Source organism: Oncorhynchus nerka, linkage group LG20, assembly GCF_034236695.1.
Source record: "Oncorhynchus nerka isolate Pitt River linkage group LG20, Oner_Uvic_2.0, whole genome shotgun sequence".
NCBI classification, from domain to species: Eukaryota; Metazoa; Chordata; class Actinopteri; order Salmoniformes; family Salmonidae; genus Oncorhynchus; species Oncorhynchus nerka.
This window is the reverse complement of record NC_088415.1, coordinates 45,196,137-45,215,988: the sequence shown is the minus strand read 5'-3', so window position 1 is coordinate 45,215,988 and position 19,852 is coordinate 45,196,137. Positions and strand designations below refer to the sequence as shown.

General features: G+C 40.5%; 1 protein-coding gene across 4 annotated transcripts in view; it reads left to right on the top strand.

Annotated features, from left to right (window-relative positions):
* The window catches only part of LOC115102620 (TOX high mobility group box family member 2-like), a 127,984-nt gene that overhangs the window by 70,867 nt on the left and 37,265 nt on the right, over positions 1-19,852 (top strand). For all 4 annotated transcript variants that reach the window (XM_029622753.2, XM_029622754.2, XM_029622752.2 and 1 more), the window contains 2 exons: positions 959-1,018; positions 16,469-16,729. In XM_029622753.2, coding sequence (XP_029478613.1) covers positions 959-1,018; positions 16,469-16,729 — 321 coding nt within the window. The remainder of the gene's footprint in view (positions 1-958; positions 1,019-16,468; positions 16,730-19,852) is intronic.

Sequence of the window (19,852 nt, the reverse complement as noted above, 5' to 3'; positions counted from 1 at the left end):
TAGGCTTTGTGAACTTTCCTCATTCTTAAGAAATGCATTTTAAGGTGTTAGATGACTATCAGGCAAGAAGATTCCAACTGAAAAGTGGTACTCCTCATGAATTTCTGTGTTGCTTCAAATCTGGGCCATAAAGCATTTCAGAGTAGGATTGCTGATCTAGGATCAGGTCCCACCAGTCCATGTAACCTTTTTAATTGTGATCTAAAAGACAAACTGGTCTTAAATCAGTACTGGGACACTTGATATGGCCCCTGAGTCCTCAAAGGGGCCTATGTCTGAGTAGGAATCTTTCCTAAATTGTGGCCCATCTGTAAGTCACGCTAACCATAGCAATGTAGCTAAAACAGCATAGCACTGTAGTTTGTCTAGTGTCAGGGCCATGTCATAAAACAGTTCAGCCACGCAATCTGATTGGAGCACAGCCATGCTAAAACCACAGTAAAGGCATTCCCCTTCATTTATTAGTGTTTAGCATTAGGGTCAGCATCAAGTGTTCTCTTCTCTTAGCATACTCCTCATTGCTTATACCCCATGTGAGAGACATGGCATCCCTTCCCTTCAACAGCCAAGTACTCATACACACACATGCGCACACACACATGCGCACACACACATGCGCACACACACACGCGCACACACACACACACACACACATGACACACACACACACACACATGAGCACACACACAGTATACACACAGGGTATTCTCGACCCCACAGGGGAAAGCCCATCGCTTGTCACTTGGCTCAACTAGCCTAATTACCGCCCACCGATGAACTGTAATTACCGACACTGCCACAACGAGGTTTAGAGAATGTGACAAAGTAATTAGACTCATGCTTCAGGCCACCCGTAAAGCCATCACTACTTCTCTCGCTCTTTCTCTCTCTTTCGCTCTCTCTGTGTTTAGAACTCTTATTCACGTAATATTTGTTTTCTTTCTATTTCTGTTTACAGTTTGATGGTGACAACATGTACATGAATGACAATAACCAGGAGTTTCGGTCACCAAGCCAGGTGAGTAGGCCGGATTACCAACTAATACTGAAGTTTGAAAAAACAGGTTCTACCTTGTGGTTAAATGCCATTCTATCTGTGGTGGCTGCATCAGCTAAACTGAAGCATTTAAATGTCTAATAACAAAGTATGAAAAGCAAAAACAATTGAACAATGTTGCTTCAGAGCTACCACCCTCCTGGTCATCCACATGTTGTAGTTTTCTCTATTCCTAACATGGAGAGGAACTTCCCATGCTTAATTATTGACTTAGTTATTATGGAGTTCCCAAAACCCATAGCTGTGTTACCTAGTCCAGGCAAGGTAAGGTGTGGATTTGTTTTTACCAAAACAGTTTTCACTGACTTACTTGTCTCAAACCCTTTCGTTCCATTGAGAGCATAGGCCATGCACAAACTTCCTCCAGACTTGGTGTATTGAGGTTTTACAGTATTATAAGGTGTTGTTAGATTTCTGTCTAACTAGCCTGTTGGGAGCTTAGAAGTGTAGCTAAGATAGGAGCTGACCCGACACTCACTCCAGTAGACTGGGGGGAGGGGAGCAGAGTACTCACAGCTAGAGCGGGAACACATGGGAAGAGTTGTTGATACAGCGGCAAACCTTGATGCTTTAACAAAACATGACAAGGTTACAACTCCTCATCAATTAGCACTTGCCAACAGAGAGGGAGGGAGAGAGAGAAGGGGGAGGGAGAGAGAGAAGGGGGAGGGAGAGAGAGAAGGGGAGGGAGGGAGGCAGGGAGAGGAAGAGGGAGAGAGAAAGAGGGAGCATGAGTGCAAAGTTCAGAAGTCAAAAGGCTGAGTAGAGACCCCCCTAAACCTTTCCTAATAAGATTGTATTTTCTTTGGTGTCTGGATTGACTCCATATAATGAGGGGTCGAGCGATAGATTTAGCAGTTTATTGGCTGCTCATGGCTCATTGCAGAATTACAAGGTCTACCGTGTTGGCTTCTCTGACGACATCACTGGACACTGTCAAGCACTGTTGTCCATCAGACTGGTGATATGTCAATCAACACCTACTTTAAGTGATCAAAGGTCTCAACTGACATCTCTTTGAACTTAAAAACTTCTTAGGGCTGAGATCCCGCTAACGGGGTCAATATGACAACAACCACTGAAAGTGCAGGGCGCAAAATTCAAAACAACAGAAATCCCATAATTACAATTCCTCAAACATAGAAGTATTTCACACCATTTTAAAGATACACTTCTTGTTAAACCCACCACAGTGTCCGATTTCAAATAGACTTTACGGCGAAAGCACCACAAACGATTATGTTAGGTCAGAGCCAAGTCACAGAAAAACACAGCCATTTTCCAAAAATCAGAAATAGAGATAAAATTAATCACTAACCTTTGATGATCTTCATCAGATGACACTCATAGGACTTCATGTTACACAATACATGTCTGTTTTGTTTGATAAAATTCATATTTCTATCAAAAAATCTCAGTATACATTGACGCGTTGTGTTTAGTAGTTCCAAAAACATGCAGTGATTTTGCAGAGAGCCACATAAATTTACAGAAATACTCATAATAAATGTTGATGAAAATACAAGTGTTATGCATTGAACTTTAGATAGACTTCTCCTTAATGCAACCGCTGTGTCAGATTTCAAAAAAGCTTTACGGAAAAAGGAAAACATGCAATAATCTGCGTACGGCGCTCAGAGACCAAACAAGCCAAAAAGATATCCGCCATATTGTGCAGTCAACAGAAGTCAGAAATAACATTATAAATATTAACTTACCTGTGATGATCTTCATCAGAATGCACTCCCAGGAATCCCAGTTCCACAATAAATGTTTGTTTTATTCGATAATGCCCATCATTTATGTACCAATAGCTACTTTTGTTAGCGCGTTTTGTAAACAAATCCAAACTCACGAAGCGCGTTCACTAGGGGCAGACGAAATGTCAAAAGTTTTCGTTACAGTCCGTAGAAACATATCAAACGATGTATAGAATCAATCTTTAGGATGTTTTTAACATAAATCTTCAATAATGTTCCAACCAGAGAATTCCTTTGTCTGTAAAAAAGCAATTGAACGCGAGCTAACTCTCACGTGAATGAGCGTCACGAGCTTGTGGCACTCTGCCAGACCACTAACTCAAAGAGCCCTTATGAGCCCCTTCTTTACAGTAGAAGAATCAAACAAGGTCTAAAGACTGTTGACATCTAGTGGAAGCCTTAGGAAGTGCAACATGACCAATATCCCACTGTATCTTCAATAGGGGTAGCCTAGTGTTTAGAGCGTTGCACTAGTAACCGGAAGGTTGCAAGTTCAAATCCCCGAGCTGACAAGGTACAAATCTGTCGTTCTGCCCCTGAACAGGCAGGTCATAGGCCGTCATTGAAAATAAGAATTTGTTCTTAACTGACTTGCCTAGTTAAATAAAGGTAAAATAAAAATAAAATAAACGGGAATGAGTTGGAAAATGACCAACCTCAGATTTCCCACTTCCTGGTTGGATTTTTTCTCAGGTTTTTGCCTGCCATATGAGTTATGTTATACTCACAGACATCATTCAAACAGTTTTTGACAGTTCAGAGTGTTTTCTACCCAAATATACTAATATATACAGTGGGGCAAAAAAGTATTTAGTCAGTATTTAGTCAGCCACCAATTGTGCAAGTTCTCCCACTTAAAAAAGATGAGAGTTGCCTGTAATTTTAATCATAGGTAAGCTTCAACTATGACAGACAAAATGAAAAAAAAAAAATCCAGAAAATCACATTGTAGGATTTTTTATTAAATTATTTGCAAATTATGGTGGAAAATAAGTATTTGTCCCACTGTATATTTATATATATATAATATAATACACTGCTCAAAAAAATTAAGGGAACAATAAAATAACACATCCTAGATCTGAATGAATGAAATATTCTTATTTTTCTTTACATAGTTGAATGTGCTGACAACAAAATCACACAAAAATTATCAATGGAAATCAAATTTATCAACCCATGGAGGTCTGGATTTGGAGTCACACCCAAAATTAAAGTGGAAAACCACACTACAGGCTGATCCAACTTTGATGTAAGGACAGTCTGTGGTGCAATGTGGCGTTGGTGGATGGAGCGAGACATGATGTCCCAGATGTGCTCAATTGGATTCAGGTCTGGGGAACGGGCGGGCCAGTCCATAGCATCTATGACTTCCTCTTGCAGGAACTGCTGACACACTCCAGCCACATGAGGTCTAGCATTGTCTTAAATTAGGAGGAACCCAGGGCCAATCGCACCAGCATATGGTCTCACAAGGGGTCTGAGGATCTCATCTCGGTACCTAATGGCAGTCAGGCTACCTCTGGCGAGCACATGGAGGGCTGTGTGGCCCAACAAAGAAATGCCACCCCACACCATGACTGACCCACCGCCAAACCGGTCATGCAGCAGAACGTTCTCCACGGCGTCTCCAGACTGTCACGTCTGTCACATGTGCTCAGTGTGAACCTGCTTTCATCCGTGAAGAGCACAAGGCGCCAGTGGCGATTTTGCCAATCTTGGTGTTCTCTGGCAAATGAAAAACGTCCTGCACGGTGTTGGGCTGTAAGCACAACTCCCACTTGTGGACGTCGGGCCCTCATACCACCCTCATGGAGTCTGTTTCTGACCGTTTGAACAGACACATGCACATTTGTGGTCTGCTGGAGGTCATTTTGCAGGGCTTTGGCAGTGCTCCTCCTGCTCCTCCTTGCACAAAGGCGGAGGTAGCGGTCCTGCTGCTGGGTTGTTGCCCTCCTACGGCCTCCTCCATGTCTCCTGATGTACTGGCCTGTCTCCTGGTAGCACCTCCATGCTCTGGACACTACACTGACAGACACAGCAAACCTTCTTGCCACAGCTCGCATTGATGTTCCATCCTGGATGAGCTGCACTATCTGAGCCACTTGTGTGGGTTGTAGACTCCGTCTCATGCTACCACGAGAGTGAAAGCACCGCCAGCATTCAAAAGTGACCAAAACGTCAGCCAGGAAGCGTAGGAACTGAGAAGTGGTCTGCGGTCCCCACCTGCAGAACCACTCCTTTATTGGGGGTTTCTTGCTAATTGCCTATAATTTCCACCTGTTGTCTATTCCATTTGCACAACAGTATGTGAAATTTATTTTCAATCAGTGTTGCTTCCTAAGTGGACAGTTTGATTTCACAGAAGTGTGATTGACTTGGAGTTACATTGTGTTGTTTAAGTGTTCCCTTTATTTTTTTGAGCAGTGTATATATAAATATACTAATAATTTGCATATATTAGCAACTGGGACTGAGTAGCAGGCAGTTTACTCTGGGCACCTTATTCATCCAAGCTACTCAATGCTGCCCCCAACCATAAGAAGTTAAGACTTTGTGGCTTTCCAAAACATTTATTTTTTATTTTTTTACCTTTATTTTACTAGGCAAGTCAGTTAAGAACAAATTCTTATTTTCAATGACGGCCTAGGAACAGTGGGTTGACTGCCTGTTCAGGGGCAGAACAACAGATTTGTACCTTGTCAGCTCGGGGATTCAAACTTGCAACCTTTCGGTTACTAGTCCAACGCTCTAACCACTAGGCTACCCTGCCGCCCGAACTCTAGCTGAGTTTATGAAAGTTGCCCATTCCCAATACTCTTCAGACCATACTGCCTCGAGGACTAGCCAACCTCTCATCTGAAAATAATTTGAAGATTTCACAAGCTCATGACATCTGTGTTTTCCCTTCGTTCCACATAGAAATCATTACAGATACTCAATGCATGTGTTTGGAAAATGAGGCAGTTATTGCGTAATTGACATCTAATTATGTACATTAGATGTGCATTTACTTGCTGCATATAATCATGGCCTTTGAAGATGAATGAAACAAACTGGGGCTTCTTATACTGGATCTTCACTGCGTTCATTTCTGTGATGGTGAATAGCCATTGATGTCAGTGTTTCTCCTATATGAATTTAGCAGCGGTATACCACCCAATTGTTTTTCTGTGTTTTGTTTTAATATAATGTAGATGTATAGATGTACAGTGCCTTCAGAATGTATTCACACCTCTTGAATTTTTCATATTTTGTAGTGTTACCGCCTGCATTTAAAATTGATAAGATTTTGTGTCACTGGCCTACAAACAATGCCCCATAATGTCAGAGTGGAATTATGTTTTTAGACATTTTTACAAATTAATAAAAAATTAAAATCTGAAAAGTCTTGAGTCAACAAGCATTCAACCACTTAGTTATGGTAAGTCTAAATAAGTTAAGAGCTAAAATGTGCTTAACAAGTCACATAATATGTTGCATGGGCTTACTCTGTATGCAATAATAGTGTTTCACATGATTTATTAATGACTACCTCATCTTTGTACCCCAAACATACAATTATCTGTAAGGTCCCTCAGTAGAGCAGTGAATTACGAAAACAGATTCATCCACAGAGACCAGAGAGTTTTTCCAGTGCCTTGCAAAGAAGTATAGGTAGATTGGTAAAAAGAAGCAGACATTGAATATCCATTTGAGCATGGTGAAGTTATTAATTACACTTTGGATGGTGTATAAATACACCTAGTCACTACAAAGATACAGGCGTCCTTCTTAACTCAGTTGCCGGAAAGGAAGGAAACCGCTCAGGGATTTCACCATGAGGCCAATGGTGACTTTAACACATTTACAGAGTTTAATGGCTGCGATAGGAGAAAACTGAGGATCAACAACATTTTTTACTCCGTAATACTTACCTAAATAACGAAGCCTGTACAGAATACCAATATTCCAGAACATGCATCCTGTTTGCAATAGGACACTAAAGTAAAACTGCAAAAAATGTGGCAAAGAAATTAACTTCATGTCCTGAATACAAAGTGTTGTGTTTGGGGCAAATCCAACACAACACATAACTGAGCAGCACTCTTCATATTTTCAAGCATGGTGGTGGCTGCATCATGTTCTGGGTATGCTAGTCATCGGTAAGGACTAGGGAGTTTTTTTTAGGATAAAAAGAAACTGAATAGAGCAAAGCACATGCAAAATCCTAAAATAAAATCTGGTGCAGTCTGCTTTCCAGCAGACACTGGGGGACAAATTCACCTTTCAGCAGAACAATAACCTGAAACACAAGGCCAAATATACACTTGAGTCACTTACCAAGACGACATTGAATATTCCTGAGTGGCCTTGTTAAAGTTTTGACTTAAATCGCAAGACTTGAAAATGGCTGTCTAGCAATGATCAACAACCAACTTGATAGACCTTGAAGAAATAAAGGAAATTATGTGCAAATATTGTACAATCCAGGTGTGCAAAGCTCTTAGAGATTTACCCAGAAAAACTCTCAGCTGTATTTGTGGCCAAAGGCTATTCTAACATGTATTGACTGAGTGGGTTGAATATTTATTTAATCAAGATCTTTAGTGTTATTTTTTTATATATATTTTTTTACAAATGCTATAATGGTTCTTCCACTTTGACATTACATTGTATTTTGTGTAGATCGTTGGGGAAAACAATTACAATTAAATCCATTTAAATCCCACCTTGTAGTGAAACAAAATTAGGAAAAAGTAAGGTGGTGTGAATACTTCCTGAAGGCACTGTATGCATGCCCCAGGAAGACCCCCCCCCCATGCAGGAAGACTCCCCCTCCACCCCCTTTGTTGTTGATTAGATCTCTAGGTGATGTCTTGGGGATGATGTCAATTTTTTTTCTGTCGTAACATGACATTTGTGGGTTGCAAAATGTATAACTTCAATTGCACATATGCCAATATACTTTTGATGTCCCACCGGCCCATAAATATTGTATGTCTGTGGAATTTAAAAAAAAGTATATTATAGAGTTACCTTTGTGAGTGTCCAGAGCTTCTTGTGTCTAGCTAGCACACTTCAGCACATAGTCAGGAGATTACATTACATATGTAATCTCAGGCCCTTTCAAGAGAAAAACACTAAATAGAAACAGCTTTCATTGATTCTAAGCTAGGAAACAGGTCTAGTCACTCAGTGGCTTCTTCCAAAAGGTATTCATTTGTTTGTTGTAACAGTACACGGAAGGGACATTTTGTGTTTGTTTACCAGCTGAAATTCTTGATCTGTGTTGACTGCATACCAACTGCATACCAATATAACTCATAATATCAATAATTCACCCTATGGACTTTGATTTGTGTCCCACGTTTCATTTGAATCTGGGATTTATCTGAAATATAGGCTTTATAAGAGTTTTATAAGCTCGTTCAATTATGCCGATTTATATATTCCTTACCACAAAGCATAAAATCATTTGATGTTTTCAATCTGTCATTGAATGCACATTGTTCACAAGCACTCATCTCCGAGTGCAAGAATGTTCATTGCTATACATACATGTAAAGTATATTTAGTATGCATTGTGTGTTAACATCAACAAACATGGCCACCATATTCTGTGTGGCATCATGGGTAGTGTAGTAGTGTAGTGTCCCATTCAAGTCTTTATCTAGCCTGCGTCCATTCAGTGCGTTATGAGTCCGGTGGTGCCCCGAATAATCAGGCTGATTGGGCATCAGGCAAGTGTGGAACGAAATTATCTTGTGGGTAGTGTAGTCTCCTCTTTCAAGCTCAGCGCATTGAGTGTCTAGCAGTGCCCCAAATAACCAGGCTGATTGGGGATCAGGCCAATTTGACGGACAGGAAATGCTTTGATTGGGATTGGTCTGTCAATCAGCAGTGAGGGTGATATGTTTGGTTCATTACAGACTGGAGCCGGTGTGTGTTTTTGTGGCCATCGCCCTCTTCTCTGTTTTTACAGTCCTTATCCCACTGGGGTTTAATTTACAATAGAGTTGTAAACTGATGGGATTTACAACTTCCTCCCTATGTTGTTATCAGTCACTGTACAGAGAGCAGACCTGGGTTCAAATAATATTTGAAATCATTCAAATACTTTGAGCATTTGCTTTAGCATATACTTTAGAGTACTTAGAGATGAGTATTTGAAATGATTTAAAATAGTATTGGTACCCAGGTCTGGTGTGCAGAGCCAGAGGCAGAAGGAGAGAAAGAACAAGAGAGAAATACTTTTCTCTCTGTTACCTCGTGTTTTTAAAAACTTTTGTTCCGACCCTGCCTTGCTGTAGAAATAAACTCAGGGTCTTCAAGAACTAGATAGTTTTAGCTTCTTTGTGTTTCTACCTTTGGTTCTTCTGTTGTTGAGGAGACAACGTGGGCCTCTATTGATTTAGTCACAACCACAGGGGAGCAGTTGCTGATGGTCTAGATTAGAATAGAAACTTCACCTGTTGGTTAAAGTCTCTCTCTCTCTCTCTCTCTCTCTCTCTTTCTCTCTCTCTCCCTCATACTAACACACACACATTACACTCCAGGTATACCCATACAATAAGCTTGGTCAAGTCTAGGGTTGCAAAGCTACCAGTAATTTACCAAAGTTACTATAATCTTCAGTCATTTTGGTAATTAACAGGTCAGCTATGGCAATCTATGGTAACGGGTAATTTATACTTGAATAACTTTTAAAAAATATATATATATATATATTATGAGTTTGTAAGCGCGGATATCGACTCTGCCGCTCGAGCATGCTTTTGGGGCACAGTCGATAGCGCACTGGACTTCGGGCTAGAAGGTTGAGGGTTCGAGGCCTGCTCTCTGCCATTTCACTACAAGGATATTTAAAAAATATATCAGAGAGCAAAGACACCTCATAACACACTGGTACCACACTCAACACATGTGGGCGATGGCAAAATTACTTAATGTTGTACCATTATACTCTGAGTACAACAGACAGAAACACATGTGCGCAGGGATACGTACACACAGACATGCACGCGTGCAGACGCACACACACACTCCCCTTCCATTTTCAGTGGGTAGTTCTCTTCTCATCATTCTTCGTTTCTGGTCATGCGAAAAGTTGCCAGAGTAGATTACTAATCATGTACATGGAAAGCATGATGCACATCTCTTTCTCAAGCCCAACTAGAAAAATGTGATATAGTTGAGAAAGAAAATTGAACACTCTGTGTACAGTGCATTCGGAAAAGCATTTTGTTACGTTACAGCCTTATTCTAAAACTGATTAAAGGGATTTTTTCCTTATTAATCTACACACAAATACCCCATATTGACAAAGCGAAAACAGGTTTTTCGAAAATTTGCTAATTTATTACAAGTAAAAAACAGAAATACCTTATTTACATAAGTAGTCAGTTTGCTATGACTCAAATTGAGCTGAGGTGCATCCTGTTTCCATTGATCATGCTTGAGATGTTTCTACAACTTGATTGGAGTCCACCTGTGGTCAATTAAATTGATTGGAAAGGCACATCTCTGTCTATATAAGGTCCCACAGTTGACAGTGCATGTCAGCGCAAAAACCAAGCCATGTGGTCGAAGAATTGTCCGTAGAGCTCTGAGACAGGATTGTGTCGGGGCACAGATCTGGGGAAGGGTACCAAAACATTTCTGCAGCATTGAAGGTCCCTAAGTACACAGTGGCCTCCTTCTATTTAAGACTGATGAAGTTTGGAACCACCAAAACTCTTCCTAGAGCTGGCTGCCTGGCCAAACTGATCAATTGGGGAAGAAGGGCCTTGGTCAGGGAGGTGACCAAGAACACAATGGTCACTCTGACAGAGCTCCAGAGTTCCTCTGTGGAGATGGGAGAACCTTCCAGAAGATCAGCCATCTCTGCATCACTCCACCAATCAGGCCTTTATGGTAGAGTGGCCAGACAGAAGCCACTCCTCACTAAAAGGTACATGACAACCCGCTTGGAGTTTGCCAAAAGGCACCTAAAGGACTCACAGACCATGAGAAACAAGATTCTCTGCTGATGAAACCAAGATTGAACTATTGGCCTGAATGCCAAGCATCACATCTAATGTAAACCTGGCGCCATCCCTACGGTAAAGCATGGTGGCAGCATCATGCTTTGGGGATGTTTTTCAGTTGCAAGGACTGGGAGACTAGTCAGTATCAAGGGAAAGATGAACGGAGCAAAGTACAGAGAGATCCTTGATGAAAATCTCAGGTGCTCAGACTGGGGCAAAGGTTCACCTTCTAACAGGACAACGACCCTAAGCACACAACCAAGACAATGCAGGAGGGGCTTCAGGACAAGTCTCTGAATGTCCTTGAGTGGCCCAGCCAGAGCCTGGACTTGAACTCCATCGAACATCTCTGGAGATACCTGAAAATAGCTGTGCAGCAACGCTCCCCATCCAACCTGACAGAGCTTGAGAGGATTTGCAGAGAAGAATGGGAAAAACTCCCCAAATACATATGTCCCAAGCTTGTAGCGTCATACCCAAGAAGACTCGAGGCTATTAATTGCTGTGAAAGGTATTCAGTATTCAGACCTTTTACTCAGTACTTTTACTGAGTAAAAGGTCTGAATACTTATGTAAAACATTTCTAAAAACATTGTACTTTGTCATTATGGGGTATTGTGTGTAGATTGATTGGGGGGGAAACAATTTCATCCATTTTAGAACAAGGCTGTAACGTAACAAAATGTGTAAAAAGTCAAGGGGTCTCAATCCTTTCCGAATGCACCGCATGCTCCCAACATTTGAATGGGTAAATCTAACCAACGTTTTGGCACGCAGTGCCTTCTTCAGTTTTGAGATTAAAACCTATTCATCTAGTTATATTGGTTGAAAATGAACTGTTTACATTCTAACGGTGTTTCTCAGTGAAACATTATTCTTCGACATTGAAACAACATTGAAACAACATTGAGGGAATAGGATGCCCACACCCATGCTGAGAGGATTTGTTATGGACATCCTATCTTGGTGAGTCTGTCAGCCAATAAATCCAATTATCATCAGCTTCTGAAAGAGAAGAAATACAAGAATAAAAAAGCCTAGGGTCTCCATTACGTCTATTCCAGTTTTATCCACGATGTCTCTTCATATTTCAGGTTCTACTAGACTAAACAACATGACCGATACGAGACTATCCCAATATATACATTTTTATTTTTTTTACCTTTATTTATTTAAACAAGTAAATTAAGAACAAATTCGTATTTACAATAACGGCCTACCACAAATAGCCATGAGTACAGTAGACCTTGGTTAATTATGAAATACTTTTAAAAACATTTTTGCTGGGCTTGATTGAGCTTACCGAGCACAAAGGAACCAATAGCTTAGTTGCAAAATATCAGGCAATCCAGGCAGGCAAAAGCAAACTATTTAAAATAGTACATTTTGAACTCAAGTCTGGAGAACAGTGCATGAAGATTATTCAGAGAAGGTCCTCTTTTGGCTGTGAGCCACTTGGTCCTCCTCAACTTAATGTACATAATGCTGAAACCTTAAAACCACCCCAAAACAGAACTTATCAGCAGTGAGAGTACACTGAATGATTCATACGCTCTTTTAAGAGAACTTGAAACCATGGATCTATTTTGGGCTCCGCTTTATATGCACTACTGCTGCTGCTGCAGAGGGATTTAGAGAGGACTAAGTAGTTTGATATTTCTATTGGTTTTCCATGGATTTATTTTCTCTCTCTCTCTCTCTCTCTCTCTCTCTCTCTCTCTCTCTCTCTCTCTCTCTCTCTCTCTCTCTCTCTCTCTCTCTCTCTCCTCCCCAGTGATCTTTCTCATCATATGGAGACCAAGGTCATGCCTGATTGAAATATAATAGAAGTGTAGACATCTGGTCTAATACTGTGGGAAGTGAAATCTATTTTAATGGCCCTGCCGCAGTGGATTCTCTCTGATGCACTCCTCGCGGTTCAGTGACAGTAAATCACAATGTTCTCTTATTACCCTGACTGGAATGAGGGCATAGAGAGAGAACAATGAGGGATCCACACCATTTGTTTTTCTCTCCTCCCTCCCCCCTCCTCCCCCTCCCTCCATTTGCCATGGCTTAAAGAGAATGACATCACAAAAATAAAAATAAAGGGGGATTATGGCTAGGCTATTGTGCCATATGTGATTACCGGGGCTTCCACATTCCCTTGGGGGGATGAGTGACTACAGGCTGACATCTTTTATTTATTTATGTGATTTCAGCAATAATGATTGGATGAAATAGGGAAGTGTGGTGCACCACAATACTAACCCCACAAATATGTCCAGATTTGTAGCTGAACTAACAAAGAGTTAATGGTGTGCTTCTTTTTCAGCTTCCTCACATTTCATTTTTGGGGTGTTTTTGGTCTGATTTCAAGCTCAACTCAAATAGGCCACACACAGCTGTAATGGAGTGTGTGTGGGGGTCTTTTACCCAACTAAATTAGATCTATTTTGATGTGATATTTGAGGGAATTGCCAGTGGGGGGAGCAGGATGGAGGATAGCTCAGTCCCCATACCCCCCAAGCCCACCTGTCCTGACGGGATTGGACGGAGAAAACCGCCCTTTTTCAATCCACTTATCCAAGTTCTACCTGGCTGTCAGTCAGCCAGCTCTGAAATCTATCTTCTGCTCTTTTTCAATCGAGGGCTATTCATCGCCATCTATTGTATTACACTGCCTAGTACTGCTGATGCATCACCCCAATGGAGTTTCTTGTCATTTCAGAGAATGGTGGCTAGGTCAAGTGCTTCAACACACTGTCCTTCATCTATTTGACGATCATTCTGAAATACCCTTCAGCCATTTGTCCTCGCCATTAGTTGATGGGTGTCTTATTTGTCCTCCCTATGCTCAAGAGGCTCTTTTTGGCATTTGGCACGACTAGAATGTCGTATTGTGTTTGAGTAACCTATCCTAACCCAAGTGTCTTCTTCCTATATCTATCTCTTATCTAGAGATGGCTGACATCTCTGTTTGTGCATCACAAGCTGCTGCACATCGCCAGAACAAGGCCGATCTGTTGTTTTCTCGACATGGCATATGGCTACTGGACCTGCTTTCAATAGATGCTATTTTTAGTAAAGATAGAGGGTGTTTGATTAAGCAAATGGAATACAGTATTCAAATATATCAAATCAGAGCGCTTACTGTAAATGTATGCTGTCAAATACTATCGTTAGTGTGTTTATCCGATAGTATTCAACATAGACATTAATGCATATAACCACTAGCGTTAGATTAGCTCATGTGGACAGCCGACATGTACAGTGGAACTGTAGAGAGGAGGGAGATATGTAGTGCCCTCGGAGCTTTACAAGCATTTGCTTAAATTTCACCTTTAATGGGAGGGCTAAGGTGGTGGAGTAAGGCTGAATCAACATTTGACATTTAGTTTTGACCCTTTTGTTTTATCCACATGACCTGAAAGACAGCAGATGTATGAATTATTTATCTGCGTTTGAAAATATTAAACTTGCTATGTCCTTGTTCCAGATTTTATCCCCAAGGACATGAAAGGACTTAAAACAAAGGAAGGCCTGATTGTAAAATCGCCTCGTGCAGCATTCAAATCTTCGAACATGCATCCTACATTAGTTACATTTTTATCTTGGAGAAGAAATTGTCTGAAATACATGATGTTGTTCGGATCAAAGCTAGATGAAATGCATGGAAAGCTTAGTTTTGTTGAGCATTTGAAAGTGGTGAATCCATGTAAGAATAAGGGTTTCTTAATTTTTCATAATGTTTTACCAACACAATAGCCAATATCTGTGACACAAATATCTCATTGAGGCTGTAGGCTATGAGGAAAGTAGAAAATGGTCATAAAATGTCTTAATAAATATACAGTAAGCTTTGACAAATCATACATTATTCCTCCAATACCAACCAGGCCTACTGGAAGACACAATCGGAGGCCAATAAAACTGAATAGAGACCCCAAAAATGTATAGGGTGTTCTGTAGACAGTTATTTGAGGGTATGGTCTGCCCAAATGACATCCTTAAAAATGCTTGCCAAGTTACATATTTGTCTCTTTGTCAAGAAATCCTAAGATATATAGTACAAGAACGTACAATATTTATCTCACTTATTAGACATAACTACAGCTGTCCTTGAAATTTTTATGAGAAGTGCAATTCCAATGGACTAAGTAGAAAATAAATGTAGGTTAATAGTAACCTGTTATGTGCGAAAACAAGCTCTCCCTGACGTTGGATATAGCAATAGTAGTGAACCTCCGCACTAAGAGCATCCGCACCAAGATAATCTTCATGTAAAGTGTATGTTATTATGAAAACATAAAGAAAAACAGTATTTTGAACTCAATTTCCCATTGAAAGGAAAACAAAAACATTTCAGCCTAATCTAGGTTTATGTCTCTTTTTCCTTGCTTACAATGTTCTATTATAAAGGAGTTTTATCTTGGTTCCATGCACCAACATAGCCGGATGGAGCATGCCTGATTTTCCTCAGAATTTCTTGCCATTTGTTTGCTAAAAGTATTTGTTTGCAAGATAAATGGCTGCTCTGACAGGCGAGATGACAGCCTACACGAAGATGATATTGAATTGATTTCTGAAATGTTGCAGAACGGACTGCTTGATGTGTACCGTGAGACATGAATCATACAAATTCTATTAAAAAGCTCTTGAATGGCTGACACTGGAATATTACTTGTGATGATTAATTTTCCCCAGTCATTATAAAGGGAGTCAGCATCAGATTGCCTCTGACAAAATTGCTTTTCATTCCCTGGTGAATACCCTCGGTGTGCTTTTGAGAGTGCAAAACCATATTTCTCAGCACAATATTATGTCAAGATAGCCCTTGGAGATACCACAGTGAGGCTTCTTCCTGTACCACCTGATTTACATTTGCAGAATCATAAGAAAGTATTTCACCTTGTTGTGATGTCTGGAGAGAAGAGGTAATTTATTGACCTTAGATACAGCTCATAACATAGAGACTATGTCAGGGGGATTTGGTCAATTCCATCTCAACCCAATTCAGTTAAGGAATTTGATTGAAATCCCAATGTGAATCATAACATTGAGGAATGTTGTGAGGATTTTCTATTTAAAATTCAATGAGTTAAAAGGAATAGACCCCAACCGGTGTTGCTAGTGTTCTATGAGTAAAGCTTTGTTTGGGTTCTTCATTAATAAGCCATTAACCTTTAAGAGAAATGAGTTTCTTCATCACAAACACATTTCTTTCTTTGTACATTATCTTGCTTTCTGGACTGACACGGAGGCACCCAAGGCAGCGAGAGCGTTACATTCTGCATTACAACACGCTATAGGATTGATTTTAAAAGCTGATTGAGCACATCAGTGTTGGTGATTAAACCAGGATCACTATATTACTGTTTTGCTACATAGTTAAGCATATGCAGTTTGCTTTTCAGGTTAATTAATTATAGTTTAATCTCCTTCTAATAGATGACCATAATTAGTGGCTTCATGTCTGATGGCATTTGCTGATGTGTTTGATTTCAATATCTCAACTCCTATGGTCTACACACTTGCCATCTCACTCCATTTTATCTTCAGTGAGCAAGATTTCCAATGTGTTTGTCACAAATGGTAAATAAACGAAAAAAATGTGAATCTTGAAATTGAAACCTGTCCTGTCATCTTGTCCCCATTCTCAGAACTACTCCAGTCAAGGACGAGGAAACAGCAGCGGAGGAGGAGGGGATGAAGACTACGAGATCCCCCCCATCACACCCCCCAACCACGCTGACCCCTCTCTGCTTCACCTCATGGACCCCGAGTCGGGCTACACCTTCCACTCACTGCCCCACAATGGCCTGCTCAACCCCTATTCCTACCCAGAGCTGCCTGCTGCCCTCATGATGTCCAATATGCTGGGCCAGGATAGCCATCTTCTCTCAGGGCATAATATGCACTCGGTAAGATTCACCAGTTACAGTACTTCTCCTAGGATTCAATTCCATGTTCTTGTTATTTTCAGCGTTGCTTTATAAGGGACATGTTATTGTCTTAGAACAGGGATACACACTTGTTTTAATTAGCAGGAGTGTGGAACAAAAGCTAAGGAGATCCCAGCAGACACATGCACCATTTATGCTTTTACACATTCTTCTTTTTGTGACAGACTCCGTCATATCTATTCAATCACCACACTCAAAAATATTTGACTCCCTCAAAGTGAGCACAGAAAGAGAGCAAGGAGCTGTACAGTACACATCTCATCTGCTCTCTGATTGGTAAAAGAAAAAAGGGGGTCTTGGAGGAGAAAAGAGAAGGGTTCTTCCTTGTCAGCTACTTTTATCTTTCAAAATGATGCAGAGGACGTCCATTCCAAACCCAGTAAGCGACTATTTCATGTGTTAAACATGGTTCACACTGAGCAAACACCCCTGGCGTACACATTCAAGTCCTTTAATCATAGAATCGAACGAGATGAATTATAAATGGCCCGCGTGTGAATAATTCAGCGTTATATACTTTCATCTGACACAAATATAACTTCTGGGTCATAAATATTCATGCTTTAATGTGAGTATCCGTGGCATTTATCCTTGGTTAATCAGGTCTTGTGTGATTTCGGGAATCAAAGTACATTTTATGTGTGTGGCAGAGAGTGTGCCATTTAAAGTCAGACTTGGGCTTAACCTTTTCACATGTGAGTTCCAAATATCTCTGACGGTCACCCCAGCTTGACTTGTTTTATGCACGAGGTGTCAGAAGGAACTCACGGTTCCAAAATGTGATTGTTATGCAATAGGACACACTTAACACGCACTGCCTGCTAATTATCTATAGGCTATGTTTCAACTTGTCAATTTCAAATGATTTTCTAACAAGTTTTATTTATTTCACATTTTGAATTGAGGTGTGTTCCGCCTCCTCATTAATTCACATCGAAGTATCCAATTTCAGTGTTGCAGACAATTTATGTTTGAGGCTTTACTGAGACGGACAAACATCTCTCTTCGAGGAGAGCTCAAGCACTTCCACCAATGTTTCCGCAGATCAAGTATGCAGACATTAGCACAGTCTTGCACAAATTGGCATATTTTCTGGCTGGCGCTCCCATTACCTTCCTTGTTGTTTTCCTTACAAATAATAACTTTGGACGTGTGTGCATTCATATCAAAGTAAGTGCCTTATTTTCTGTATATCGTGTTGTCATTTCCACTGTAACATATGTATGTATGTATGTATGTATGTATGTATGTATGTATGTATGTATGTACAGTACCAGTCAAATGTTTGGACACACCTACTCATTCCAGGGTTTTTCTTTATTTAAAAAAATATATATATTTCTACATTGTAGAATAATAGTGAAGACATCAAAACTATAAAATAACACATATGGAATCATGTAGTAACCAAAAAAGTGTGAAACAAATCCAAAGCCACCCTTTGCCTTGATGACAGCTTTGCACACTCTTGGCATTCTCTCATCCTGCTTCATGAGGTTGTCACCTGGAATGTGCTTAGTGGGACTATCATATGTTTTTCAACAGGATAATGACCCAACACACCTCCAGGATGTGTAAAGGCTATTTGACCTAGAAGGAGAGTGATGAAGCGCCTCATCAGATCACCTGGCCTCCACAATCACCCAACCTCAACCCAATTGAGATGATTTGGGATGAGTTGGACCGCAGAGTGAAGGAAAAGCAGCCAACAAGTGCTCAGCATATGTGGGAACTCCTTCAAGACTGTTGAAAAAGCATTCCAAGTGAAGCTGGTTGAGAGAATATCAAGAGTGTGCAAAGCTGTCATCAAGGCAAAGGGTAGCTACTTTGAAGAATCTAAAATCTAAAATATATTTGGATTTTTTAACACTTTTTTGGTTACTACATGATTCCATATGTGTTATTTTCACCTTTGAATGAGTAGGTGTGTCAACTTTTGACTGGTACTCTATGTATGGAGCATAGTGTATTTACAGTTTTATTCACGTTTTCAAGTACTGGTGACAAATAATGCAATCTGATTATTGCATAGATTATAATGGACACTTGATGATGTGTGTAAAATATATTTTTTGAATGTTCTACTGATTATAATGAGCTTATGCTAAGCTATTCGCCAGCAATGTGTGGTACCATGTTTGTTGACATTACACAATACATTCTGGTTGTCACGTAGTTGTCTGTCAGACAAAAGATGTTATAATGAGGTGAAGGTTAAACGTCCAGAGGTGAATGAAGGGAAGTGAATGATCGTAGACGACACGCCCCCTTCAACATGCATACTGTAAACAGACCAAACTCCTCGTCTCCTCTTTGGTTGACGCGAAAAAACATATGCAACACGCACAAACTAGCATTCTCGGATTACTTTCGATTTCTAGGAAGTGTTTTACTCAATTATTTCGATCAATGCTGAGCTCACCCATGATGTGATGAATTATAAATAGTAATTGCTATTAGCCCATTCATATTGTGGTTTCTGACAGCAGGGAGTTACCTAAATATGACCCTAGGACTATTGTAGCCTACATTTTCCGGTTTGGATGATAGTGTATGTTGTCGCTACTTCTGTGAATGTCTGAACATTGCATCCTGTCACGCCTGCTCCTGCCTCCCTTCTCTGGAGCTCAAGGGTGCCAGGCTGCCTTTCATTACGCACACTTGTCACCATTCATTATGCACATCAGTGCTCATTGGACTCACCTGGACTCCTTTACTTTGATGATCGACCCTCTATATCTGTCTGCTCCTCAGTTTGTTCCCCATGTCAGCATTATTGTCGTTTTGTTTCCCCCTGTCCAGATGCTGTCTGTATTCTGTTCCTGTCTGTGTTTCATTAAATGTTCACTCCCTGTACTTGCTTCTCGTCTCCAGCGTTGTTCCTCACACATCCAAAAATAAACTGGTCACATTCAGGACATAACTATGTAAGGACTGTGTTTGTGCAAAATGTTTCTGTAAAAAAACAGTGTGGCTTGCTCAAATGCTGACTGTTGCATCAATCGAAGCTGGACGTTCTAAATAAGCGCTCTAATCACACGGGTTTGAGCGTACGCAGCAGGGACCACTGTAGAATGATCA